Raw genomic sequence first — 22840 nt, 5'->3', positions numbered from 1 at the left:
ATGGAGTATTTAAGCAACAGAGTGATTTGATCAAACCTGTTCATATCATTCTGCCTACACTTCCCCTTCATTTGTTTGCTACTTAAGATTCTTTAAAGACATAATTCAAGTATCATTTTTAGTAATCCTCACTCCACTCTCACTATGATCTAACCCTCATCTGCATTTCTACAGCACCTCTTGGGAGAAGACAGGGTGTTTAGAGTATAGGTCGCAACTGGCCAGCTAATTGCAGGAAGTTAGCAAATTAACTCAAATACGCTAGCAACTACTATTTATACTATTTCTTATAAGCAGCAGTCTGGGAAGTGGAGCTGCATGAAGTTAAAAAATAATAACACTGGACAGAAGATGAAGGAAATAGCTGGTGCGAAGAGTAAATCCAGTTCAGTTTTGCCAATTTCTCTTTTGCTGATATGGCTCCAGAAAGAAAATCACATGACAGGTGTATAACACAGGCATAAGAATAAAAAATGTTCATGACAACATATTTACTACTTTAGTTTTCTGAAGGACTGTTAGAATGATGACAGTTAAAAAAATTTTTTTAAAGATTTTCATTTATTTGATGCAGAGAGAGGGACAGTGGGAGAGGGAACACAAGCAGGGGGAGTGGCAGAGGAAGAAGCCAACTCCCTGCTGAGCAGGGAGCCTGATGTGGGGCTCGATCCTAGAACCCTGGGATCATGACCTGAGCCAAAGGCAAGAAGATTAACAACTGAGCCACCCAGGTGCCCTGACAGTTTAAATTTCTTAAACACAATCAATCATTTAAAAGTTTACATTAACAGGGCACCTGGGTGGCTCAGTGGGTGAGCCGCTGCCTTCGGCTCGGGTCATGATCTCAGGGTCCTGGGATCGAGTCCCGCATCGGGCTCTCTGCTTGCCAGGGAGCCTGCTTCCTCTTCTCTCTCTCTGCCTGCCTCTCTGCCTACTTGTGATCTCTCTCTGTCAAATAAATAAATTTAAAAATCTTTAAAAAAAAAAGTTTACATTAACAAAAATCTAAAACATTTGCTTTTGTGAATACCTGGAAGGTTTCCGTTATAGTCCACATCTTCTATTCCACATCCCCATTTAACTAGAAGCTGCAAACAGCCAAGTCGCCCATGAAAAGCTGCATAGTGCACAGGCTTCCATTCTCTCTTATCAGTCACACTGGGATCCTAGGGATAACATTCACAAGAACTCAGTTTCTTTCCATTTGAGGAGAAAGAGTAAGTCTAGCAGCTTAATTCTGCACATGAAAACTATAAGTCAAAAAAAAAGGCAAAAAAGACCTATAAGGCAAACAATAAATGTAATAGAAAAATTTACTACCACCGATTTAAACATGAGCTAATAAAATTTTATAAAATAGTTTTTTTTATAAAGAACACAATTTGATCCATAAAAATTTTTTTTAAGATTTTATTTATTTATTTGACAGACAGAGATCACAAGTAGGGGGGGGGGCAGGCTCCCTGCTGAGCAGAGAGTCAGATGCGCAGCTCGATCCCAGGACTTTGGGATCATGACCTGAGTCGAAGGCATAGGCTTTAACCCACTGAACCATCCAAGCGCTCCCATAAAAATAGTTTTTAAAAAGGAACTTATAGCTAAGCTGTGCTCCGCACTCAGCATAGTCTGCTTGGGGTTCTCTCTCCCTCTTTCCCATACCCTCCCCTTCTCTCAAATAAATAAATAAATCATGGGGCGCCCAGGTGGCACAGTCTATTGAGCATCACACCCTTGCTTTCCACTCAGGTCATGATCTCATGGTTGTGGGATCAAGCCCCACGTGTGGCTGCATGATCGGCAAAGAGTTTGCTTGGGATTCCCATTGCCTCTTGCTCTGCCCCTCCCACTCATGCTCTCTCCCCCCTCTAAAATAAATAAATCTTTTAAAATAAATAAATGTGGGGCACCTGGGTGGCTCAGTTTGTTGAGCAACTGCCTTTGGCTCAGGTCATGATCCCGGACTTCCAGGATCGAGTCCCGCATCCGGCTCCCAGCTCTTTGGGGAGTCTGCTTCTCCCTCTGATCTTCTCCTCTCTCATGCACTCTCTCACTCATTCTCTCTCAAATAAATAAATAAAATTTTAAAATAAAATAAAATAAATGTGAAGATTTATTTATTTTAAAATAAATAAATATTCAAGGGGTAAAAAGGGAACTTAACTAGTCATTTTCTGGTCACAGGCTTCTGACCAATAAAATGAAAGGGAAGGATTCAATGGTCCAATCATATCCTTGAAAGCATAAAGAGTTAATAAAAAAATACTTAATAGGCCCTTTACTTTTTCTCTAATTATAGAAACACCAACTCTTACCAAAATGTCTTCAATAAAAGTAGTTCTTCTAAGTTTTTTTTTACAACCACTAAGTAATAATGAAAATAAATATCACAATGAATGAAATTTCTGGAGATAAAAATCACCTTCTAAATCAGTGTATGAAATAAGTTACAAAAAAATAGGTAAACACACAGAAATTCATAAAGATATATAATCACTGGCTGAAATGGGTTTGGAAGCTTCAGAATCTTCCCAGTTAAACTCTGAACCGACATGAAGAACCCCCAGCCTCTGAAATCCTTTGTATAGCTAAACTGGGATTTTTTGAAGCTTTATCTAAATTATTGCTCCTGTGTTTAAAGATAGAAAAGCTAAAGAGAGAGATCAAATTGCTCTGATCATAAAAGGAATTTAAAAAGTCAGGAAGAGATAACTAGCTACTAAATGCTATTCCATCTATATGATCACACATTCTCGCATATTAACAGGAATCTCTCACCACTCCACTTCGAAGCATTATTTGTAAAGTGAAAGAATGTCCATGTGTTGCAGCAAGGTGTAAAGGAGTGCATCCACGATCATCTTGAGATGCCAGATTTGCTCCGTTGATTATGAGAGCCTAAAAATAGAGAAATAACACTGAGTGTACATAAATATAAATGTTAAATCATGAATGCAGATGTGTAATAGGCAAGCAATTTATCAACCTATGGCTACATTATGTAAGTTCTTATATATGTGCCATAGAAAAAGTATGAGAAATTCTTAGATAATCTTAAGAAAATACTTGAGATCTTTTTTAACCTTGCCTAGGAGATATTTATAATACCAGATTTCACATTCTGATTTCAACATGTACATACGATTTATAAGGTACACAGAGATTAATAACCACTAAGCTAAATACTTTAATACTAAAATGATAAAATAAAAAGTAAACTGTCACTATTTCAAAAGCAGAATCTTTTATTAACTAGGTTTTGAATATACTGTAGGAGGATTTCATTATTAAAGTAACTCGTTCTAGCTCCAAATCAAATTTCTAACTGCATCTGAGGAAATTCCATCTGAATTTTCTTTTTTTTTTTTTTTCAAGAAGTCACATTCTTTTTTTTTTTTTTTAAGATTTTATTTATTTATTTGACAGAGAGAAATCACAAGTAGATGGAGAGGCAGGCAGAGAGAGAGGAGAGAGAGAAGAGGAAGCAGGCTCCCTGGCAAGCAGAGAGCCCGATGCGGGACTCGATCCCAGGACCCTGAGATCATGACCTGAGCCAAAGGCAGCGGCTTAACCCACTGAGCCACCCAGGCGCCCTCCATCTGAATTTTCAATCAGCCTAGCTTCTGTATAAGGATTATATCATAAACACAGCACACCCCTCTATGTAATATACCAAGTAATCTGTTTAAAAGAATTACTAGTTAATATTTTTTAGTTGTACTCCCTCAGAACTTTTTTTTAAAAAGACTTTATTTATTTATTTGACAGATCTCAAGTAGGCCAAGAGGCAGGCAGGGGTTGGGGGGGGGAAGCAGGCTCCCCACTGAGCAGAGAGCCCAATGCAGAGCTTAAACCCAGGACCCTGAGACCATGACCTGAGCCGAAGGCAGAGGCTTAACCCACTGAGCCATCCAGGCATCCCTCCCTTAAACCTTTTTTAACCAGTATTTATTTACCAGTATCTTAGCAAAGGACTCCATCATAACTCATATTAAAAGCTTTAAGAATAGTCTTCATAATTAACAAACTAGTCAATAATCATCACAAAGCACACACTGAATATTTACTGCACTTTAAAAATCACTACAAGGAATATGAAGACATGTCAACTTAGAGAATTAGGACATATGTAGAGACAATGATAATCAATTATACAAAGCAGTCCTTGATAATCAACAACCACACAGTACAGTACAAAAAAGTACCACAAAATCTCTGAGAATGAAAAGATCCCTTTGAGGGAGACAAGGACAATCAGGGCTATGGGAATGGTTTGATTGCTTAGAGGAAGGAAAGCATCAAGTAAAGCTTTATTTGACCCCGATATTCCCTGAAGTTACTATTTTATTTCCTTTTTCAGTGCCTACTTCTCAAATTAATACCTCAATGCCTCAACTCCAAATCAACCTGCAAACAAGATGGTGTCCTACCACTACATGGAAATTCAGCAAACCTCACCCTATAGTGACTCTCAAGTCCACTGGCATTTCCTTACATCCCGTAACTCTGACACTCAGCCTAACTATTCTTCCCTCATTTGCACAGTCCAGTGCATCCTGACTTCCTCCTCCAAATTCTTTACTCATTTCTCTGCTTCCTACCATCACTACTAGTAACATCCTTCAACATTCAATCTTCAACACTCTATTCTCTTTCCTATACATTATTACTCCTTAAATTTTTGTCTCCATCACCCTTTTCAACTGCCTGGATCTTCTGCACCCAAATGTCCTATAAGCCCCCTAAACAACATGTACCAAAATGAATTCAATATTTTTGCTCCCATATCTCTCTTGCTTTTCAGATTTCCCTATCTGTAGTGTCATTATTATCTGCCATACTGCCTCAAAACTTTAAAATTTTCACTCTATTATGTCAACACCTGCTTTTCAAGATGGCTTCTGTCATTTTCTTTCTTTCCCACTGCCACCACCTAATTTCTCCCTCTGTGGGTAGTGATGACACCAAAAGTCTCTAACTGGTCTTCTTCCCTCCAAACTGTTTCCTCATCCTAGGTAAGCCCAGATACATCTTGTTAGAATAATTTCCTGAAATACTGCTTTCATTACTGTTACTGTTACTTTCATTACTGTCCTCTGTTAATGTGCATGTGTATGTATGCATAAGTATGCATGGGTGATATATGTATATGTAAGAGTATATATTAGTACACATACAAAACTCTTACACAAATGAATCTTAATTCTCCTTCTAAGACATTTTACCTATCTGGCTATCCAAACTTAATTCATAACAGTATACAACAACAAAACATCTACACCTTAGTCAGGCTCATACAATAGTTTACCCCTTGAACACATCTAATTTTTCCAATTTAAGTACTACACATAGAATTAGAGCATAGAGATTCATAAAATAAAACCTAGGTTCAAATTCTGGTTTTGTCACTTACTTAGGCAAGGTACTTAACTTTCAGAATCTGATTCTTTATCTATAAAAAGGGGGACTCCTAAGATTACTGTATTAAATGAAGTGATGAATGGAAAACCATAATTCACACATAAAAAATAATAATCATTTTTTATTGCTCCTTACTTTCTGAACTCAACCTGTTCTTTTCGGCTTAATTGAATTTTTATTGTCTCCATTAATGATTTCTCGATCTCCTTCTAATCATTAAGACCTTAATCATAGACTGTACTTTGTACTGTTTTGTAACTCACTGAGTAGAGAACCTCTCATTCCAAGTAGAATCTCAGGCTTCTTAGAGGGAGGAACCATTTGCTTATACAATTTTGTATTCATTCCTCCAAATTCCAGTCTACTTCAGTATTGATTATATCCAGTTAATCTAATAAGCTAGATCCTGCACATATTAATGTGAAATTCTGGCCAGGAAATACATTAAATAAGAAATTTAAGGCATAACAGGCTATTAAGGAGATAATCTGGACATGTCTGAGACATCCCTTTAAGACGACCTATCATGGGACGCCTGGGTGGCTCAGTTGGTTAAGTGGCTGCCTTCGGCTCAGGTCATGATCCCAGCGTCCTGAGATCAAGTCCCGCATCCGGCTCCTTGTTCCGTGGGGAGCCCGCTTCTCCCTCTGCCTCTGCTGCCAGTCTGCCTGCCTGTGTGCGCTTGCTTGCTCTCTCTCTCTCTCTCTCCCTCTCTGGCAAATAAATAAATAAAATGTTTTTTTTTTAAAAAAAAAAGATGACCTGGGACGCCTGGGTGGCTCAGTGGGTTAAGCCGCTGCCTTTGGCTCAGGTCATGATCTCAGGGTCCTGGGATCGAGTCCCGCATCGGGTTCTCTGCTCAGCAGGGAGCCTGCTTCCCACTCTCTCTCCTCTCTCTCTGCCTGCCTCTCTGTCTACTGTGATCTCTCTCTGTCAAATAAATAAATAAAATCTTAAAAAAAAAAAAAAGATGACCTATCAGATGGCCAATTACTTCAAAGATAAAAGGATCCCAGTCTTACACAATTTGTTTAAGCTGTATTTGGTACCAAATATCTGAGCCGTGGAATTCAGTAAGTACTCGTTTAGGACAAAGAACTAAATTTATGGGTCATATTATTATAATAAAAACAACAGCCCAACAAAATTAAGCTAAAGTTATTAAATGTACTGATTTTTTTAAAGTAATCAAAATTATTATTACCTGCATACAAGCATCCTGACCTCTGATTGCAGCTATGTGAGCTGCTGTCCAACCTCTCATGGTTACTTGTGTGATATCAGCTCCATGCCAGAGGAGCCAATGAAGACACTAAATTAAGAAAATAACATGTTAAGTTATAAGTCGGATTTTTTTGAACATCTTTAGATCTTTGAAATTTAGTCTATTATCATGAAATACCATAGCCTGGGAAGCATCCTAAGTAAGTGAGGGGCTAGTTTTAAGAAAAACAAAAGCATAAGAACAATGATATGGTAACCACTTGGCCTTATTATTGGGTCAACAACAGGGAACAGTGGGAGCTGTGGCAAACTGGAGATCTCATTCCTTGTCCATAAGGTATAAATGCTACTTAATCTCAGCCAGTTGTTACTATAAGTGAAATGTTAATCCAAATCTTATATTTCACCCATATTGTGTAAGCCAAACAAAACAAATCTGCAAGTCATATTCACTCAAAAGCTGCCAATTTGCAACCTCTGCCACAAATCTTTAAATGAGCCCCGATGCTTCTGTATCAGAGCAAACATTGTTATTTTGGTGATATTTGCTAAAAAAAGGAAAAAAAAGTGGCTTACAAAAAAAAGGGGGAGAGTCAAATGCATCTTCATTTAATATTTTAATTAATGTAAATCTCAATAGAATACAGTACTAGAGTTCTGTGCCACATATGATGTTACTGTTTTTATATGTTCAAGTTTGGGGATTCTATCTTCAAGAAGTTTCTTTTTAAAGAATTGGTTGTATCTTTAGTATACACTGTCATATTAGTCATAGCCATTACCATTTGTTGAAAGGCTTAACATTTAATTATCATTGGCCTGTCACAGAGATAAGCGGCCAAGAAAATAAAAAGATTTAAAAGAAGCTCAGTGTCACTACTAATCACAGTAAGTCACCCATTTATCAACAAATATTTATGGAGAGACTACTACATGCTAACATTATTCAGTTATAGGAAAATAAAAACCACTGGAAACATTCATGTAACTAGTTTTCTATTTCTCCTGGGTAAATATGTAGGTAGGATTACCGGAACATAGGTTAGTATATGTTCAATTTTATAAGAAACAGCCACACTCTCTTCCCAAGTAGCTATACCATTTTACATTTCTACTAGCAGTATATACGAGTTGCAGCTGCTCCATATTCTTGCCAATATTGGTAGTATCATTTTTTGTTTTTTGTTTTGCCATTCTAATAGAAATGTATTGTCATCTGATTGTGTTTTTAGTTTACATTACCTTAATGGCTAATGATGTTGAATACCTTTTCATGTGCTTGATTGCCATCCATATGTCCCTTCAAAGTGTCAAAGTCATTTGACCTTTTTTTTTTAAGGTATTATTTATTTATTTGACAGAGAGTTCACAAGTAGGCAGAGATATAGGCAGAGAGAGAGGGGGAAGCAGGCTCCCTGCTCAGCAGAGAACCCAATGAGGGGCTTGACCCCAGGACCCTGAGATCATGACCCGAGCCAAAGGCAGAGGCTTCAACCCACTGAGCCACCCAGGTACCCCATCTACCCATTTTTTTAATTGAGTTTTTTTATTTCTTACTATGGAACTATTAGAGTTTCATATGTTCTGGTTATAAATTCTTAAGATATGTGATTTGCAAAGATTTTTCTCTAATGTTTTCTTCTAGAAGCTTTAGAACATTACGTATTGCATTTGTTTATGATCTGTTTTGAATACATTCTTACATAAGGTGCCAAATATATCATATTCTCACATATGACTGTTCCATTGTGCCAGTACCGTTTAATGAAAACACTATCTGTTCTCCATTGGACCTCATTTGCATCTTTGTCAAAAGTCTACTGATCAGGGCACCCAGTTACTACTGATCATTAACACCCAGTTAATGTCTGCCTTCAGCTCAGGTCATGATTTCAGGGTCCTGGGATCAAGTCCTACATCAGGCTCCCTGCTCAGCGGAAAGCCTGCTTCTCTCTTTCCCTCTGCTCCACCCCCAGCTCCCTGCCAGTTGTGCTCTCTCTCTCTCAAATAAATAAATAAAATCTTTTATTTATTTTTTTTTAAATCAACTGATCAATCTTACTGATGTGGCTAAGAGCCAGAAATGGCTAAGTGAGGAGCTTGAAAAATACCCCCCAAAGAAGCAGTGATAAAACTAGACAAAGTAGGGGCTCCTCAATGGCTCAGTCAATTAAGCATCTGACTTCGGCTCAAGTCATGCATGATCTCAGGGTCCTGGGATCGAGCCCTAGGTCAGACTCCACCCTCAGCAGGGATTCTTTTTTTTTTTTTTTTAAGATTTTATTTATTTATTTGACAGAGAGATATCACAAGCAGATGGAGAGGCAGGCAGAGAGAGAGAGAGAGAGAGAGAGAGAGAGAAGCAGGCTCCCTGCTGAGCAGAGAGCCCGATACGGGACTCGATCCCAGAACCCTGAGATCATGACCTGAGCCCAAGGCAGCAGCTTAACCCACTGAGCCACCCAGGCGCCCCCTCAGCAGGGATTCTTGATTGTCCCTCTCCCTCTGCCCCTCCTCTCACTCATGTGTGTGTGCGTGCACGCGCTCTCTCTAATAAATAAATACAATCTTCAAAAAAAAAAAAACAAAACTAGGCAAAGTTGTCAAAAACAACAATGTAAAGACTCTGAGAATGTCAGAGGCACTAAACAAAATAAGCAGCGTTAACTCAAGAAAGTGTTCTGAATCTCAATAAGAACAGGTGGAGTCAGCAGCAGAAAGCCTGGGACTACAACTATCCCTAACCCGAGCTACATGGTGCAGAAGTTCTACCCAGCGGACCACTCCATTGCCCTGCAGGAAGGAATGAAGACTCCATGCCCACGCACAAAGTCATAAACAAGTCCAACCTTTGGCGCCAAAAACCTGGGAAAGCCAACATTAGCACTCACCTGAAGTCACAATACTGGTGAAGACAAACAACAAAAGACCACCTAGAAAATTAATGAACAAAAGCCAAGAAAAGAGACAACAAGTGGGCCTTGCTAAGATTCCCCTTAACCCTTGTCATCTACAAGGCAGGGTACATGTACAAAATTGCTTACATTCAGGAAAGACTGAAGAGGGCCCAAGTTGGCTAGACATTCCTGGCTAAACCTAAGGCCTTGCAAACACATTTGGGAAAAACAACAACAACAAAGTCAAATTGACCTGTAAACTGGACTTTGAAAACATTCTCCGCACACAGACTCAGCAAAAGATTAATCCTTACTAGGTAAAGGTATTCAAGCACAACCTCTGATCAATCACTGACCCAAAGTGACCCCTAGCCAGACTTAAAAATACTAACAAGAATTTTTAAAAACCAAAACAAACAAATTTAAAAAATGGTGTAGTGACTACATATTGTGGGGAAACAGACTCCACACAATTAGTCCAAGCAAGTCAACAAGCAAATACACAGCAATAAGCACATCTGGGAGGGATGCAGTGAATAGGAACAGAATTAAAAGCTGCTACAATAGATAATCTAAAATGTACAGTTTTCAAAATGTCTAGGCAAACTAAAAAATTATGAGATTATAATTATACAAAGAATGTGTGACCCATACATGGGCAGCGGGGGAGACAATAATCAATAGAAACTATCTCTAAGAGGGCCCAGATGTTGGACTTAGTGTGACTTCAAAGCAGCCATTATAAATAGCTCCAGAGAACTGAAACAATTTTTAAAAGAATTTATATCTAAAGAATTAAAGTATGATGACAATGACTCATCCAATAGAAAATACAGACAAACAGAAATAAGAGAAAGATAAATACCATATGATCTATCTTTCACTTGTAATTTAAGAAACAAAACAAATGAGCAAAGGAAAAAAAGACAAACCAAGAAACAGACTTTTTTTTTTCTTTTTAAAGATTTTATTTATTTATTTGACAGAGAGAAATCACAAGCAGACGGAAAGGCAGGTAGAGAGAGAGGAAGGGAAGCAGGCTCCCTGCTGAGCAGAGAGCCCGATGCGGGACTCGATCCCAGGACCCTGAGATCATGACCTGAGCCGAAGGCAGCGGCTTAACCCACTGAGCCACCCAGGCACCCAAGAAACAGACTCTTAACTATAGAGAACAAAATGATAGTTATCAGAGAAGCAGTAGGTGGAGAGTGGCTGAAACAGGTGATGGGGATGAAAGAGTATACTTATGAAAAAATATATATATGGGTGCCTACCTAGCTCAGTCAGTGGAGCATGTGAGTTCAAGCCCAATGTTGGATGTAGAGATTTTAAAAAAATAAAATTAAATAAAATCTTCAGTGGTGAGCCATTGGATGGCTCAGTCAGTTAACTATCTGCCTTAAGCCCAGGTCATGATCCTAGGGTCCTGAGATAGAGCCCAATATCAGTCTCCCTGCTCAGCAGGGAGCCTGCTTCTCCCTACCCCTCTGCTGTTCCCCCTGCTTGTACTCTCTCCCTCTTAGTCAAATAAATAAATAAATAAAATCTTTAAAAACATTTTTTTACATACAAACACTCATAAAAATGTGTTAACTGAATTAAAGTTTTGCCTAATTCACAATACGTTTGGGAAACAATTCAACGTTCAGGATAAAAGCCTAATTCACAATACGTTTGGGAAACAATTCAACGTTCAGGATAAAAATCAATGTTATGAAATTTAAATAAAACTATAAATATCTCTGTTTTTGAGACTATAATTTATAGTACATTTATTTATAAAGATTCATTTTAATTTTGAATTTTAATTATTCTGTGACCATGAATATTCAAATATTGATTCACATCCACATACATGATATACTATTGTATTTCCAAAGTTAACTTCAAAAATGTGAAAGATGTAATACAATTTAAAAAAAAAAGGAAAAAATTGTACAAAGAGACAAATTATTTTTTCAAAAAAAGAAAGAAGGAAAATAAATTCTGGCAGTGAAAAATATACCTGAAATAAAGTTTACCACAGGGGGCTCAAGAACTGATATCATCTGACAGAAGGAAAAGAACTAAAGTCTAAGAAAGCAGGTTTTACCAGTTGTTTATTTAGTAACCATTTCATATTACCAACATAAGTACCACAGTCTTAAGATATTTCAGAGAGGGAGTGCCTGGGTGGCTCAGTCATTAAATGTCTACCCTCGGCTCAGGTCATGATCCCAAGCTTCTGGGATGGAGCCCTGCATCAGGTTCCCTGCTCAGCGGGAAGCCTGCTTCTCACTCTCCCACTCCTCCCGCTTGTGTTCCCTCTCTCGTTCTCTGTGTCAAATAAATTAAAAAATTCTTAAAAAAAAAAAAAAGATATTTCAGAAAGGATAACAAAACGTAAAAGCATTGATGTAGTACTCAAGTAGATAATTAGGAGATGATCTTTACATGGGAAGGTAGAAAGTCACCAAAATCTTTTGGTTTAGATTTATTTTTGTTAAAATTTCAACAAACATTTCTGGAATATCTGTTATACACTGTTCCAGACACTTAAAATAAAAATTTAAAAAATTTTTTAAAAATCAAAAAATTCAGCAATACAGTCAACATTTATTATGAATCCAATATGCCAAACATTATGCCAGATGCTGGGGGAAAAAAAGAGGAATAAAACCTAAATGGCACCTTCAAAAAGCTCAAAACTCTAAAAGAGGTTCAAGGTGATAAATTCAATGTGATACATACAAATACAACTTTTTAAATATGTGTAAGACTTAGGTGTAGATCCTAGGTAGTTTATTGGGGAATATAAGGGGGGTGGGGAACACAGAGGCTTTACCAAATGGGTGCTGCCTGGCCTAGTTTTCAACCAAGAAACCAGTATGAAGAGATGAGACTAAGCAGATAAAAACAAGATAAGTTTACAGTAACATGAAACAGCAGACTTGTGTAGGACATGACAGTAGTCACCAGTACTACAGAGTAAAACAAGTATGATGGGAGATGAGGTTGGAGAGAGAAGTCCCTTCTAGTAAATATCTTAAACTTTATAATAACTTATGGGGGAGTGCGTCACTACATGGACTTAAGTAACATCAGATATTAGTTTTAGAGGGATAACTTTATACTGAATATGAATTAAAGGTGGATGAGACAGAAAAGAAGAAATCAATTAGATCTAAAGCAATGGCTAGGAGGATGGAGAGGACAAACAGGAGATGAAGATGGAACAAAATCAAGGATCTGGTAATCAGTTCTCACTACATCAATATGCATTATGAAGTACACCTTCAGACAAATGTTGATACTGTGTTTGCTTCTGGAAAAAATGAAGACAAGTCAATAATGACGCAAAGTTATTAGCCTGGAAAACTAAGAAAGGGAGGGAAAAGGATACTGGTTTAGTTTTAGACCAATGTGAGATCCTATCAGATATGCCTGAGGTGTTGATCAAGCACCTGATACATAAGCCAGAGTTCAAGAGAAAAAGCAAACCAATTAATTATTCTGTTGTAGCAGTAAAGCCAAGGAACTCTAAAAGACGACCTAAAGAAAGGATATAAAGTAGGAGAGAAAAGGTCATTAGCAGAGGAATAAAAAAATGCCTCTATTTGTAGAGCAGGCAGAGGACATTAATCAAAAAAGACCGAGAGTAATCAGAAAGGATGAAGGATACCAGGAAAAAGAGGAAACCCCATCTTATTTGATTATGGCAGAGTGAGATCACTACTTCTTCCTCTCTTAGCAATCATTAAAAAAAAAGGCAAGATAAGCAGGAAGAACACCCCATCTTTAATGAAACTAGGACTGACATCTGAAGCCAGAGAAGAGATGGGAGATCCACCAAAGTCGATCCAGAAGGGATGTGGAAGGAAACAGAAAAAATTACCCACCCAGGGTTATAAACTCACAAAGAACTGTCAAGGCACATTTCTCCTAGGTGAAAGGGAGCCACTAAAAGGCCAAAGCAAAAATCCTGTTTACAACAGTTCAAGCAGGGCACACAAACTGGTGGAGAGTATAAAGTTATCGTTCTCAAACTAATTATCTGATATTACTTGAAACCTTCCTTAAGTCCAAAACCCATCCCCTACAGGATAAAGTTCAAGCTATTTAATATAATCCTCAGGACCAGATTTGGTTCCAAGAAGCAGAGAAGCCCAAACAGGAAATCACACAGAGAAACCATATTCAGAGAAAGCAGTCTCTGTGTGTCTGGAGCAATAAGAGACTTTGTACCGAACAGAACCACTGCAGCCTACAGGCTGTAGTCACGAAAATAAGCTCCACACAATCTTGAATCATGAGGAAAAAGTCCAGGTGGCTTTTCACACAACCCAAGAGAAAGTCTGCATAAAAATATTCACTAAGCACTGCCTGTACTAGCTGAAAATGGAAACCAACTAAATAGCCATCAATCAAAAAGTGGATAAATTCTGATATTAATCTAAGTAGATGGTATTGTAACATGTCTCAAAGAAATGGAGTACATAAATGTAGCCACATAGTTAAGATCCAAAACACATCATTGAACACAAAAAGCTACAAGATGATACACATAGTATGATGTCATTTATATAAAATGTCATTAAAAACAATGCTATAATCATATGTAATAACAACATATGAGTTGGGAGGAGAGGAATGGCACCTGAAGGGGGTGCTAAGGGACTTCACACGCGACTATAATATTCCATCTCTTTTTTAAAAATCTAAAATAACTATAGGAAAAATTTTAGGATTGACAGAACTGGATATTCCCATGCTACCGTCTATAAATTACCCTCCATGCTTGCCTTTGGAACATAGTAACTACATTGTGAGGAATCACAAACATGCCCAGGTGGAGAGACTTCACATAAAAACCCACATGGAGAGGAATTAAGGTGGCCAGGGTGTAGCTAGCATCTTCTACCAGACACCTGCATGAACAAGCCTTCAGAAGATTCCAGATTCAGCATTTAAATCTTCTAGCTGAAGCCCAACACATCACAAAACAGGACAAGCTGTCCCTGAGATCCAAACTCCTAATTTACTCCTGAGCACCAATGGTCATTTCATGCCACTACCTTTTGAGACAATTTGTTACAAAGGCACAGTAACCAGAACAACAAATATTACAACGAAATGAAAAGAAAAAAATATTTCCAGTGCCTAGTATAAAGTCTCAGTCCTATTTGCTAAATTTCAAAATTGCTAACAGTTGTAAACTTACTTCAGTTTAATAATTTATACAGCCTCTTACCTCCAAACTTCCAGAATGTGCTGCCCAATGTAAAGGGGTAAACTTATGGAGAATGTCTGCTTCATTTATGCTGGCTCCTCGTTCTATTATATCTGAAAGCTGCTTTACGTCTCCAGCCCGTACAGCATCATGTATGTTACCAAAATGCACTTTCTTCCGGGCACCTATTGAAAATCAAATTAACATATATCACAAAACTTTAAAAAAAAAAAAAGACTAAAGCAATGATTCAACAGAAAGCACAAAATCACTTTGGCTTTCCAAACAATTTACTACAAAGAACTGATTAACAGTTCAATCACACTTCCATTTCAGCTCTAACACATAAAAAGCACAGAAGTTATCACTCCCATAGGTAAAGAAAAAGCTGGACAAAAGGAAAATCAACAACTTTTCTTGGACTCATCAGAGAACCAAGTTCTCGGAGCCAGTTGCCTCCCTGAGTCTGGACACACAAATACAGAGAAACACAAACAAGTTCAGCTTACCTGGAGCAAAAGCCACTGGAGCCATAAACTTCCAAGCACTGAAATGGTAATTTTGACAAACTGCTAGAGGCTGGGCAAGTATTAGCCTACGAATGAGAAACTCTCTAGGGCTACAGTCTTAAAATGCCCCCACATTTTCATAGATTTTACCCTACCAGGGTAAATCCCACCAGGTTATCACTGTGAAAAGAATTACTTCATGTCTTTGGCAGGGAAAGAGGTAAAGTAACCATTCTGAAATACACCCAGTGCATTCTCCACAAGAGAGACCTACTCTCCAGTGATTTTAACAGAGCCCTAACTCACATAGGCTGATATATTCCACAATCTTTTTCTTATCCTTCTCATTTGTACTACACTAAGAAAGGAATGGCAGGTTACAATGTTTACTTCATAACACTCCAGCGGTCTTATATTTTACAATTTAATGTTCCAAACATCAAAGCTACATTGTGACTGTGAAATTTTTTTTTTAAGATTTTATTTGTCAGAGAGAGAGAGGGAGAGCGAGCGAGCACAGGCAGACAGAGAGGCAGGCAGAAGCAGAGGGAGAAGCAGGCTCCCTGCTGAGCAAGGAGCCGGATATGGGACTTGATCCCAGGACACTGGGATCATGACCTGAGCCGAAGGCAGCTGCTTAACCAACTGAGCCACCCAGGCGTCCCTGTGACTGTGAAATATTTTAAGCCAGAAGCAACAAAGGTACCTAAGCATGAACAGTTGTTGGAAGAGAAAGAAGAGAATTTAATCAAAGTATATCCTGAACAAAAAGGCATGATTCCTGACCTCAAATGGTTTTTTAATTTTTGGTAGATAATCTATGCAATCTATACTACTATTTATCTATGTATATGTCCTTTCTCCACAACTCAAATGCTAGTTTCTTGAGGGCTAGTATCATATCTTATAGCACTCCTTAACAAAATGCTGCACATTTTACTCAAAAATCCTTTCTGAGCACCTACCATGTGCCAAGCACTGTCATAATATCTTTCCCTGCCTACACCTTAACCTTTTCCTTTTTCAATATTATCACAGTGCTTGGCAGGCAGAAGCTAAGACAGTGAACAGGATATAAGAAACCATACCACCTGGCCTCGAATGCTTGGGAGTATTTTTCTTTGGGGGCTATAATGTATCAGAGAAAAGGACTGAATCTCAAAAAATTAAGTCATTAAGGGTGTTATCAGTAGTCCTTGCTCAAACCAAGATGGCACAAGAATCTCACAGCCACACAAGTTTCCCGGTCAGTTCTCAGTAACAGCACACGACCAGGGAAAAAAGCACCAGTGATGGCATTATCCAGGGGGAAATAATAGGATTTAAGGAGAGGATGGAAGAAAAGTTAACTACGGGAAAGGGAGAGTCAATAGAGTGGAAGGGAGAAAACTAGGTAAGTCTAAAGTCATCTCCAGAGGGTCAAATGCTGCAGAGAAGCCAAGGGTCTAACATTTAACAAGCGTTTATGTCAGTCTGGACTAGAAGTCTCAGGAATAGTGCAGGTGGAAAGAATGAGAGGAAAGCTGGAGTGAAGAAGGATAAGAAACAGGTGAACAGCTTTGGGACCCACTTAAAACAAGTCAATTAAGGGAAATCAGGAGTCACAGCTGAGAAAGGAAACTGCCAGAAAGGGCCAAAGCAGATGTGGATGAAATCAGAAAAGAGTGGCAGAGACAAAGGCAAGCGAAGTAGTCTGACTCACACGGGGTTGCACTCTCCCTAGAGGAGGTGGAAGGGCCTGAATCGGAAGCCCCTGGCATGGTGCGATCCCTTGGACTCCGGGGAGGACCCGAGTCCAGGCCCCCGCTGCTGCGGCGGTCTTCACTTGCTGTCACCCACGAGCCACTGCAGTGGCTGCCTTCGTCGTCGCTAAGACTGGGTACCTGATCCTCCCGGGTTTTCTCCCAAGAGTTTCCGCTGCGGAAGCCCTCGTCTATACGTTCTCTCTCCCAGAAGCCACGGAGGCAGCGGCTGGCGTCTACGCTGACGCTCACCCCGGAGGAGTCGCTGGCCGCGTAACCGCGGTCTTCACTTACTCCCTCCCAGGAATTACTGAGGCTGTGGCCGCCATCGACACTCCCTTCCTCCCAAGAGCCACTGAGGCGGCGTCTGCTGTAGTCACTGCCTCTCTCCCCGGAGTGGCTGAGTTGGGGGTCCGGGACTACTCTGACACCCTCCCAAGAATCACTGAAGCACAGGCCGCGGTCTTCTCTGACCAGTCCCTCGCAGTCACTAGTTTGGTGGCTCCCGACTTCACTTAAATTCACGTCACTGCTGCTGAAGCTTTGGTCTCCCCTTACTCTCTCCCAGGAGCTACTGTGACGGCGCCCACCGTCTCCCGTAACTCTCTCCAGAGAGACACTGCCCAGGTCTTCACTAACTCTTCTAGAGTCACTGCCGGAGAAACCGATGTCTTCACTTAGTCTTCTGCTAGAGTCCCTACAGAGGTGGCTGCCATCTTCACGGATTCTTTCCCTGTCTTCGCTGGGACTACAGTCGTGGTCTTCGCTAACTCTCTGCCTTAATTGGCCCCGGCGTTGGCCGTGTCGGCCGTTTATCCTCCACACGCGGTGGCTACTGAGGCGGCCGCCGTCTTCGGTCGCTACTCCCCGCGAGTCGCTCCGGCGGCGGCCGCCGTGGGCTAGTACCCTCTCCTCCAAGTTGCTTTCCAGCCTCCCGACTCCAGCCAACCTGTTGGAGGTGTGCTGGAGCCGCTGCCTTGGAAACGGGTAAACTTCCGGCGTGCTGCGGTCATTTCCTGTTCCTCACGGTCTTGCGTCACTTCCGGCTTCCCCTCCACCTTTTTCTAGGCTTCGCCTCTAGAGACGTCGGAGGGTGGTAAGGACCGGTTTTTGTGAAATTCCGTACGGCCTCACATCCAAATTATCTAGGCCCTTTTTCTCCAATGGCCTAGCATCCGTCGCGCTTTCCATGGCTCAGCGAAGCAGGTGGAGGTTCCAGGACTGCAGTTTGCGTAGGTGACCTGTGTCGCGCGGGCCGGGTGGGGCCTTTCTTCGTCCTTGACAAATCTAGTATAGTTTCTCAGTGCTCGCTGGAACATCGGAGGAAATAGGTTCTTACCTTAGCGATTCACAGGTGTGGAGAAAGACCCAAAGGAAAAGTTAGCAGCTGCAGCCGCTTTCATTATTGAATGCTTATTAGTGCCAGGCTCTTCGGTAATTGCTTGGTACTTAATTCTCAATAATTTTTGTAAGGTAGGTGTTGTCTCTGGTTTGTAGGTTAGCCGATTCAAGGTATCAGTAATTCGTTAAGGACAAACAGGTAAGTTACGGAACCAGTATAAACACAGGTCAGTAGTCAGAAGACTGCCCCAGGGTTCCTGACTCCCAAATCCAAGGCTCTTTTTAATGTAAAATGTTCACTTTCAGCAGTTTGGCCCAAATCTTTTTATCTAACCTTATTGCTTAACATATATTCTTCCATTCACTCTTTATTGAAAATACTCGGGTGGGGCCAGGGGCCGCGAGGCACTTGGGTGGCTCAGTTGGTAGAGCACGCGACTTTGATCTCAGAGAGAAGTTCCAACCCCACGTTGGGCGTGGAGCCTTCTTAAAAAAAGAAAATTAGAAGAAAATACATGGGTCGGATTTAGTGCTAGCAGCAGAGAATACAGTAGAATTCTCTGCCCTCCAAGGGTATCACCCACCTTAATTCCCCTTTCAACTTTTTTTTTCCCCTTTCCCCATCCTTCTTTCTTTGCCACAGGTTTTGTTCTTAAACACATTTGGGAAATTACCCTGACCCTGTCTTACCTCTCGTGAAGTACAGTAAGTTGACTTTAACTTCCATAGCCTCTTGTAATAGTGGTAATACTAATAATTGCCATTTGCTGAGTTCCTGTGAGTCTGACACTGTACTAAGTACTTTCTGTTAGTTTTGTTATTTAATCCTAACATAACCTATCCGAACCGTATTATTCTTCCTTTTTACAGAGACAAAAAGCACCAGTTATGCCTGAAGATTCACAGCTAGTAAGTATTAAGTACCTGAATTAGGTATCCAACCTAGATCTTTGATTTTTGCTGGACATACTTCTCAAAGTCTCTGAATTTCCGCAGCCTTTATTAGACCACTTTTCACATTATTTTAAAATTACCTATTTAACAGTTGGTCTTCACCCTGACTCCCCAAGGACTCTGAGCTTCTGGGAGGTAGGGACTGTGGAGAGCTTAGTAGCTGTGGTGTGGGTTAGGATGTGGCTTGATGGTCAGTTGTTTGTTGTGGATGAACTGAGAGAATGAAAATCATCTTTTTTTTTTTTTTTTTAAGATTTTATTTATTTATTTGACAGATCACAAGTAGGCAGAGAGGCAGGCAAAGAGACAGGGGGAAGCAGGCTCCCTGCTGAGCAGAGAGCCCAATGTGGGGCTCGATCGATCCCAGGACCCTGGGATCATGACCTGAGCGGAAGGCAGAGGCTTTAACCCACTGAGCTACCCAGGTGCCCCGAAAATCATCTTTTTTACAGCTAGGAGGGAATTTGGGATTAGTCATCCCAGTCTGCTTATTTTTAGAAATAGAGCAACTGAGGTGTTTTGTTTTCTCAGACATCGATTGAGTTATTTTAATAGGGGCCAGTTTCTATGCTAAATGATTTACAAATAGTTTCAGACTTAATCTCTATTATTATTTCTGTTTTTACAGATGAAGAAACTGCTCACATTTGGCCAAGATCACATAATAGGAAGTGGGGAATTGGAACTCACTCTGACTGACTCCAAATTAATAGAGAGTTTGTAGCCACTTACATAATAATGGTAAAGGTTTCATTTGTTGCTATATGGGTAAATTCATTGAGGGTCAGCACATCCTCAAAGGATGCACAAATGGCAGGAAGGATTAGAAAAGAAAACCAAAACAGCAGAGAAGCAGAAAACAGAAAATCTCCCAAAATAAACGTAAAGGAATTAAAAATAAGATATTCATGAAATAGAAAATAAAATTGATGGTAATGCCTTCTGTTTGAAAAGGACAATAAATAGACACTTAACAAATCTAAAGAAAAGAAATATTTGGAAAAATGGAACATATTACAGATAAGAGGGACTTCGAAAATTGGAAGTGAATCTAGAATAGTCTTATATGGATAATCTTGAAAATTGACCTGGACAATTTTCTAGGAAAATACACATCCCGAAAAATTGGCTCTACCGTTAGAAAACCATAATGAACTGATAATCATGAAAGAATGCCCTATATATCCCTGATGAAGGTCACCAGGAACAAAGCATAGAGATGAATGGGAGTGTGTCCCAACTATGAAAGGAACATAACCATAGCAGAATCTAAAAGATAGTAAAATAAAATATAGCTCAGTCTCACTTAAAAATACATGGAAAAAAAAAAAACAAAAAAAACCTAGCAGTGCATTTAGAGAATAATGTCATAACCAAGTTGGGTTAATCATACCTGTACAAGGATGGTCAACATTAGACAGGTAATGAAAATCTTCTACATTAGTAGATAAAGGGGAAAACTATATAACTTTAATTGATACTGAAAAAACACTTGAGAAATTAACATCTATTACTGATTTAAAAAAAAATTTTTTTATAATAAGGAACAAAAGGAAGTTTGCTTAACTGGATGAAGGGTATCAACCAGCAATAAAGAAACTTAATTTCATGATCCAGGTTATATTTTTCTGTCATTCATACAATTCAACATTGTTCTGAGAATTTTGGATCCAGTATAGTATGGATCCAGTAAGTGAGATAAGGTATGAAATTAGCAAGAAATTAAGATAAATTATATCGTTTACTTGGAAGCGCCCCCAGATGATTTTTTGTAAACGATATAATCAACTTTTAAATGTAAAGAACTCAAATTAGCACCAACAATGGTGAAACATTCTAGAAATCTATCAAGAAATAGGCCAAACCTACATTAAAAATACGTAAAACTAGGGTGCCTGGGTGGCTCAGTGGGTTAAGCCACTGCATTCAGCTCAGGTCATGATCTCAGGGTCCTGGGATCGAGTTCCACATCTGGCTCTCTGCTCAACAGGGAGCCTGCTTCCTCCTCTCTCTCTGCCTGCCTCTCTGCCTACTTGTAATCTCTCTCTGTCAAATAAAATCTTAAAAAAAAAAAACAAAAACGTAAAACTAGAATTAGAATAAATGGAAAGATACGCTTTATTCCTAGGTGAGTAGGCTCAGTGTTTAAAGATGAGATTCTCCTCAGATTATAAATTTGTTGCATTTCAATTAAAAATTCTAACAATTTTTAATGGAAAAAAAAGGCGATTTTTTTTTTTTTTAAAGAAAAGCCATACTTTTTTTTTTTTAAGATTTTATTTATTTATTTGACAGAGATCACAAGTAGGCAGAGAGGCAGGCAGAGGGGGAGGGGAAAGGAGGCTCCCTGCTGAGTAGAGAGCCTGATGTGGGGTTGGGTCCCAGAACCCTGAGACCATGACCTGAGCCAAAGGCAGGCGCCCCACAAGATGGTTTTTTTATCTCAAAGAATGTAGGTGCAAGATTAACCAAAATGGTTTTTTTAAAATAAGAATGAGAACTCACCCAAATACCCATCAGAACTACAAAGCTAGGGTATGTATAACAGGGAGGTAACTGGAATAAGACTGGATAAGTAGTGGAACAAACTAGAATTCAGAAATATATGTATACACTTATTATAGGGGTAGCATTTCAGATACAGAAATGTAAGCTCTTCATTTTCATATGCAAAAATTTCAGAGTTAAAGATACTATCAAAGTGCTAGAAGAAAATACAGGAATTTGCTGTTTATATTTTAGGAAGTCCTTCTTAAGTAATATCAGCCCCAGGGATCACAGAGAAAACAAACATTTAAAAGATACATTACCATGAAGTTTAGACCAGAAGTAGACAATGTTTATTATCAAGGCTGAGAAAGAGTAACTCTAGAAAAACTAATGAGCAAAAATGATGAAAAATACCAAAAGCAAGTACACCTGAAACTAATGAATGTTGTACATCAACTGTACTTCAATTTGGGGGGGGTGGTGAACAAAATTTATTGAACTCATTAGGAATGCTCTGCACAGCACTATGATAAAAACTAAAAGATAGATAATGAGTGCTAAAAGAGGTCTGAAGACCCTGCTGGTGAGAGATTAAATTGGAATGACCCAGGAAGGACAGTTTGGCAGTATCTGTTGAAACTCTAAACATATGTTACCCTTCAGTCAGAAACTATCCAGTTGTAAAATCTTCAAAATAACGTTCTGTTGTAGTAGGTTAGTCATTGCAAAGTGTTATGGTTGTAAATAATTAGACACTTTAATATCCATCAGTGAAACAGTGCTGAATTATGCTACATGCCTATGAAATACACAGTTGTAGAAATGAGTTCTACATTATTAACATAGAAAAAGATAAAGTGAATGAAAGGCAATATATATGCAATCTTTTAGTTTAGTTTTTTTTTAGATTTTATTTATTTATTTGACAGACAGAGATCACAAGTAGGCAGAGAGAGAGAGGAGGAAGCAGGCTCCCCCCCCACCCTGAGCAGAGAGCCCGATGTGGGGCTCGATCCCAGGACTCCGGGATCATGACCAGAGCCGAAGGCTGAGGCT

The 22840-nt window shown here is 39.3% G+C and overlaps 1 protein-coding gene and 1 long non-coding RNA gene across 3 annotated transcripts in view; one reads left to right on the top strand and one right to left on the bottom strand.

Moving 5' to 3' along the window:
* Window positions 1-17993, bottom strand: part of ANKRD42 (ankyrin repeat domain 42) — a 56102-nt gene extending 38109 nt beyond the window's left edge. Inside the window, exons 1-4 of the mRNA XM_045071530.1 lie at window positions 16960-17993; window positions 14770-14933; window positions 2776-2895; window positions 1031-1166 (exon numbers count right to left, since the gene is read on the bottom strand). Of these exons, the coding sequence (XP_044927465.1) occupies window positions 1031-1166; window positions 2776-2895; window positions 14770-14933; window positions 16960-17017 (478 nt within the window). The 5' untranslated portion in view covers window positions 17018-17993. The remainder of the gene's footprint in view (window positions 1-1030; window positions 1167-2775; window positions 2896-14769; window positions 14934-16959) is intronic.
* A 31-nt stretch (window positions 17994-18024) lies between these two features.
* Window positions 18025-20906, top strand: LOC106006923. 2 transcript variants are annotated; one of them, XR_006604226.1, is made up of 5 exons: window positions 18025-18231; window positions 18984-19045; window positions 19211-19249; window positions 19923-20035; window positions 20839-20906. It is a non-coding gene; the product is annotated as an uncharacterized LOC106006923 (long non-coding RNA). The 2 variants fall into 2 exon arrangements; XR_001181267.2 differs by having other exon boundaries at window positions 19923-20906.
* The last annotated feature ends 1934 nt before the right edge of the window (window positions 20907-22840 follow it).

The sequence above is a fragment of the Mustela putorius genome, unplaced genomic scaffold, assembly GCF_011764305.1.
Source record: "Mustela putorius furo isolate JIRA1106 unplaced genomic scaffold, ASM1176430v1.1 tig00003987_pilon_pilon_pilon, whole genome shotgun sequence".
NCBI lineage: Eukaryota > Metazoa > Chordata > Mammalia > Carnivora > Mustelidae > Mustela > Mustela putorius.
The sequence above is the reverse complement of the archived record's forward strand: the minus strand, read 5'-3'. Positions and strand labels throughout refer to the sequence as shown.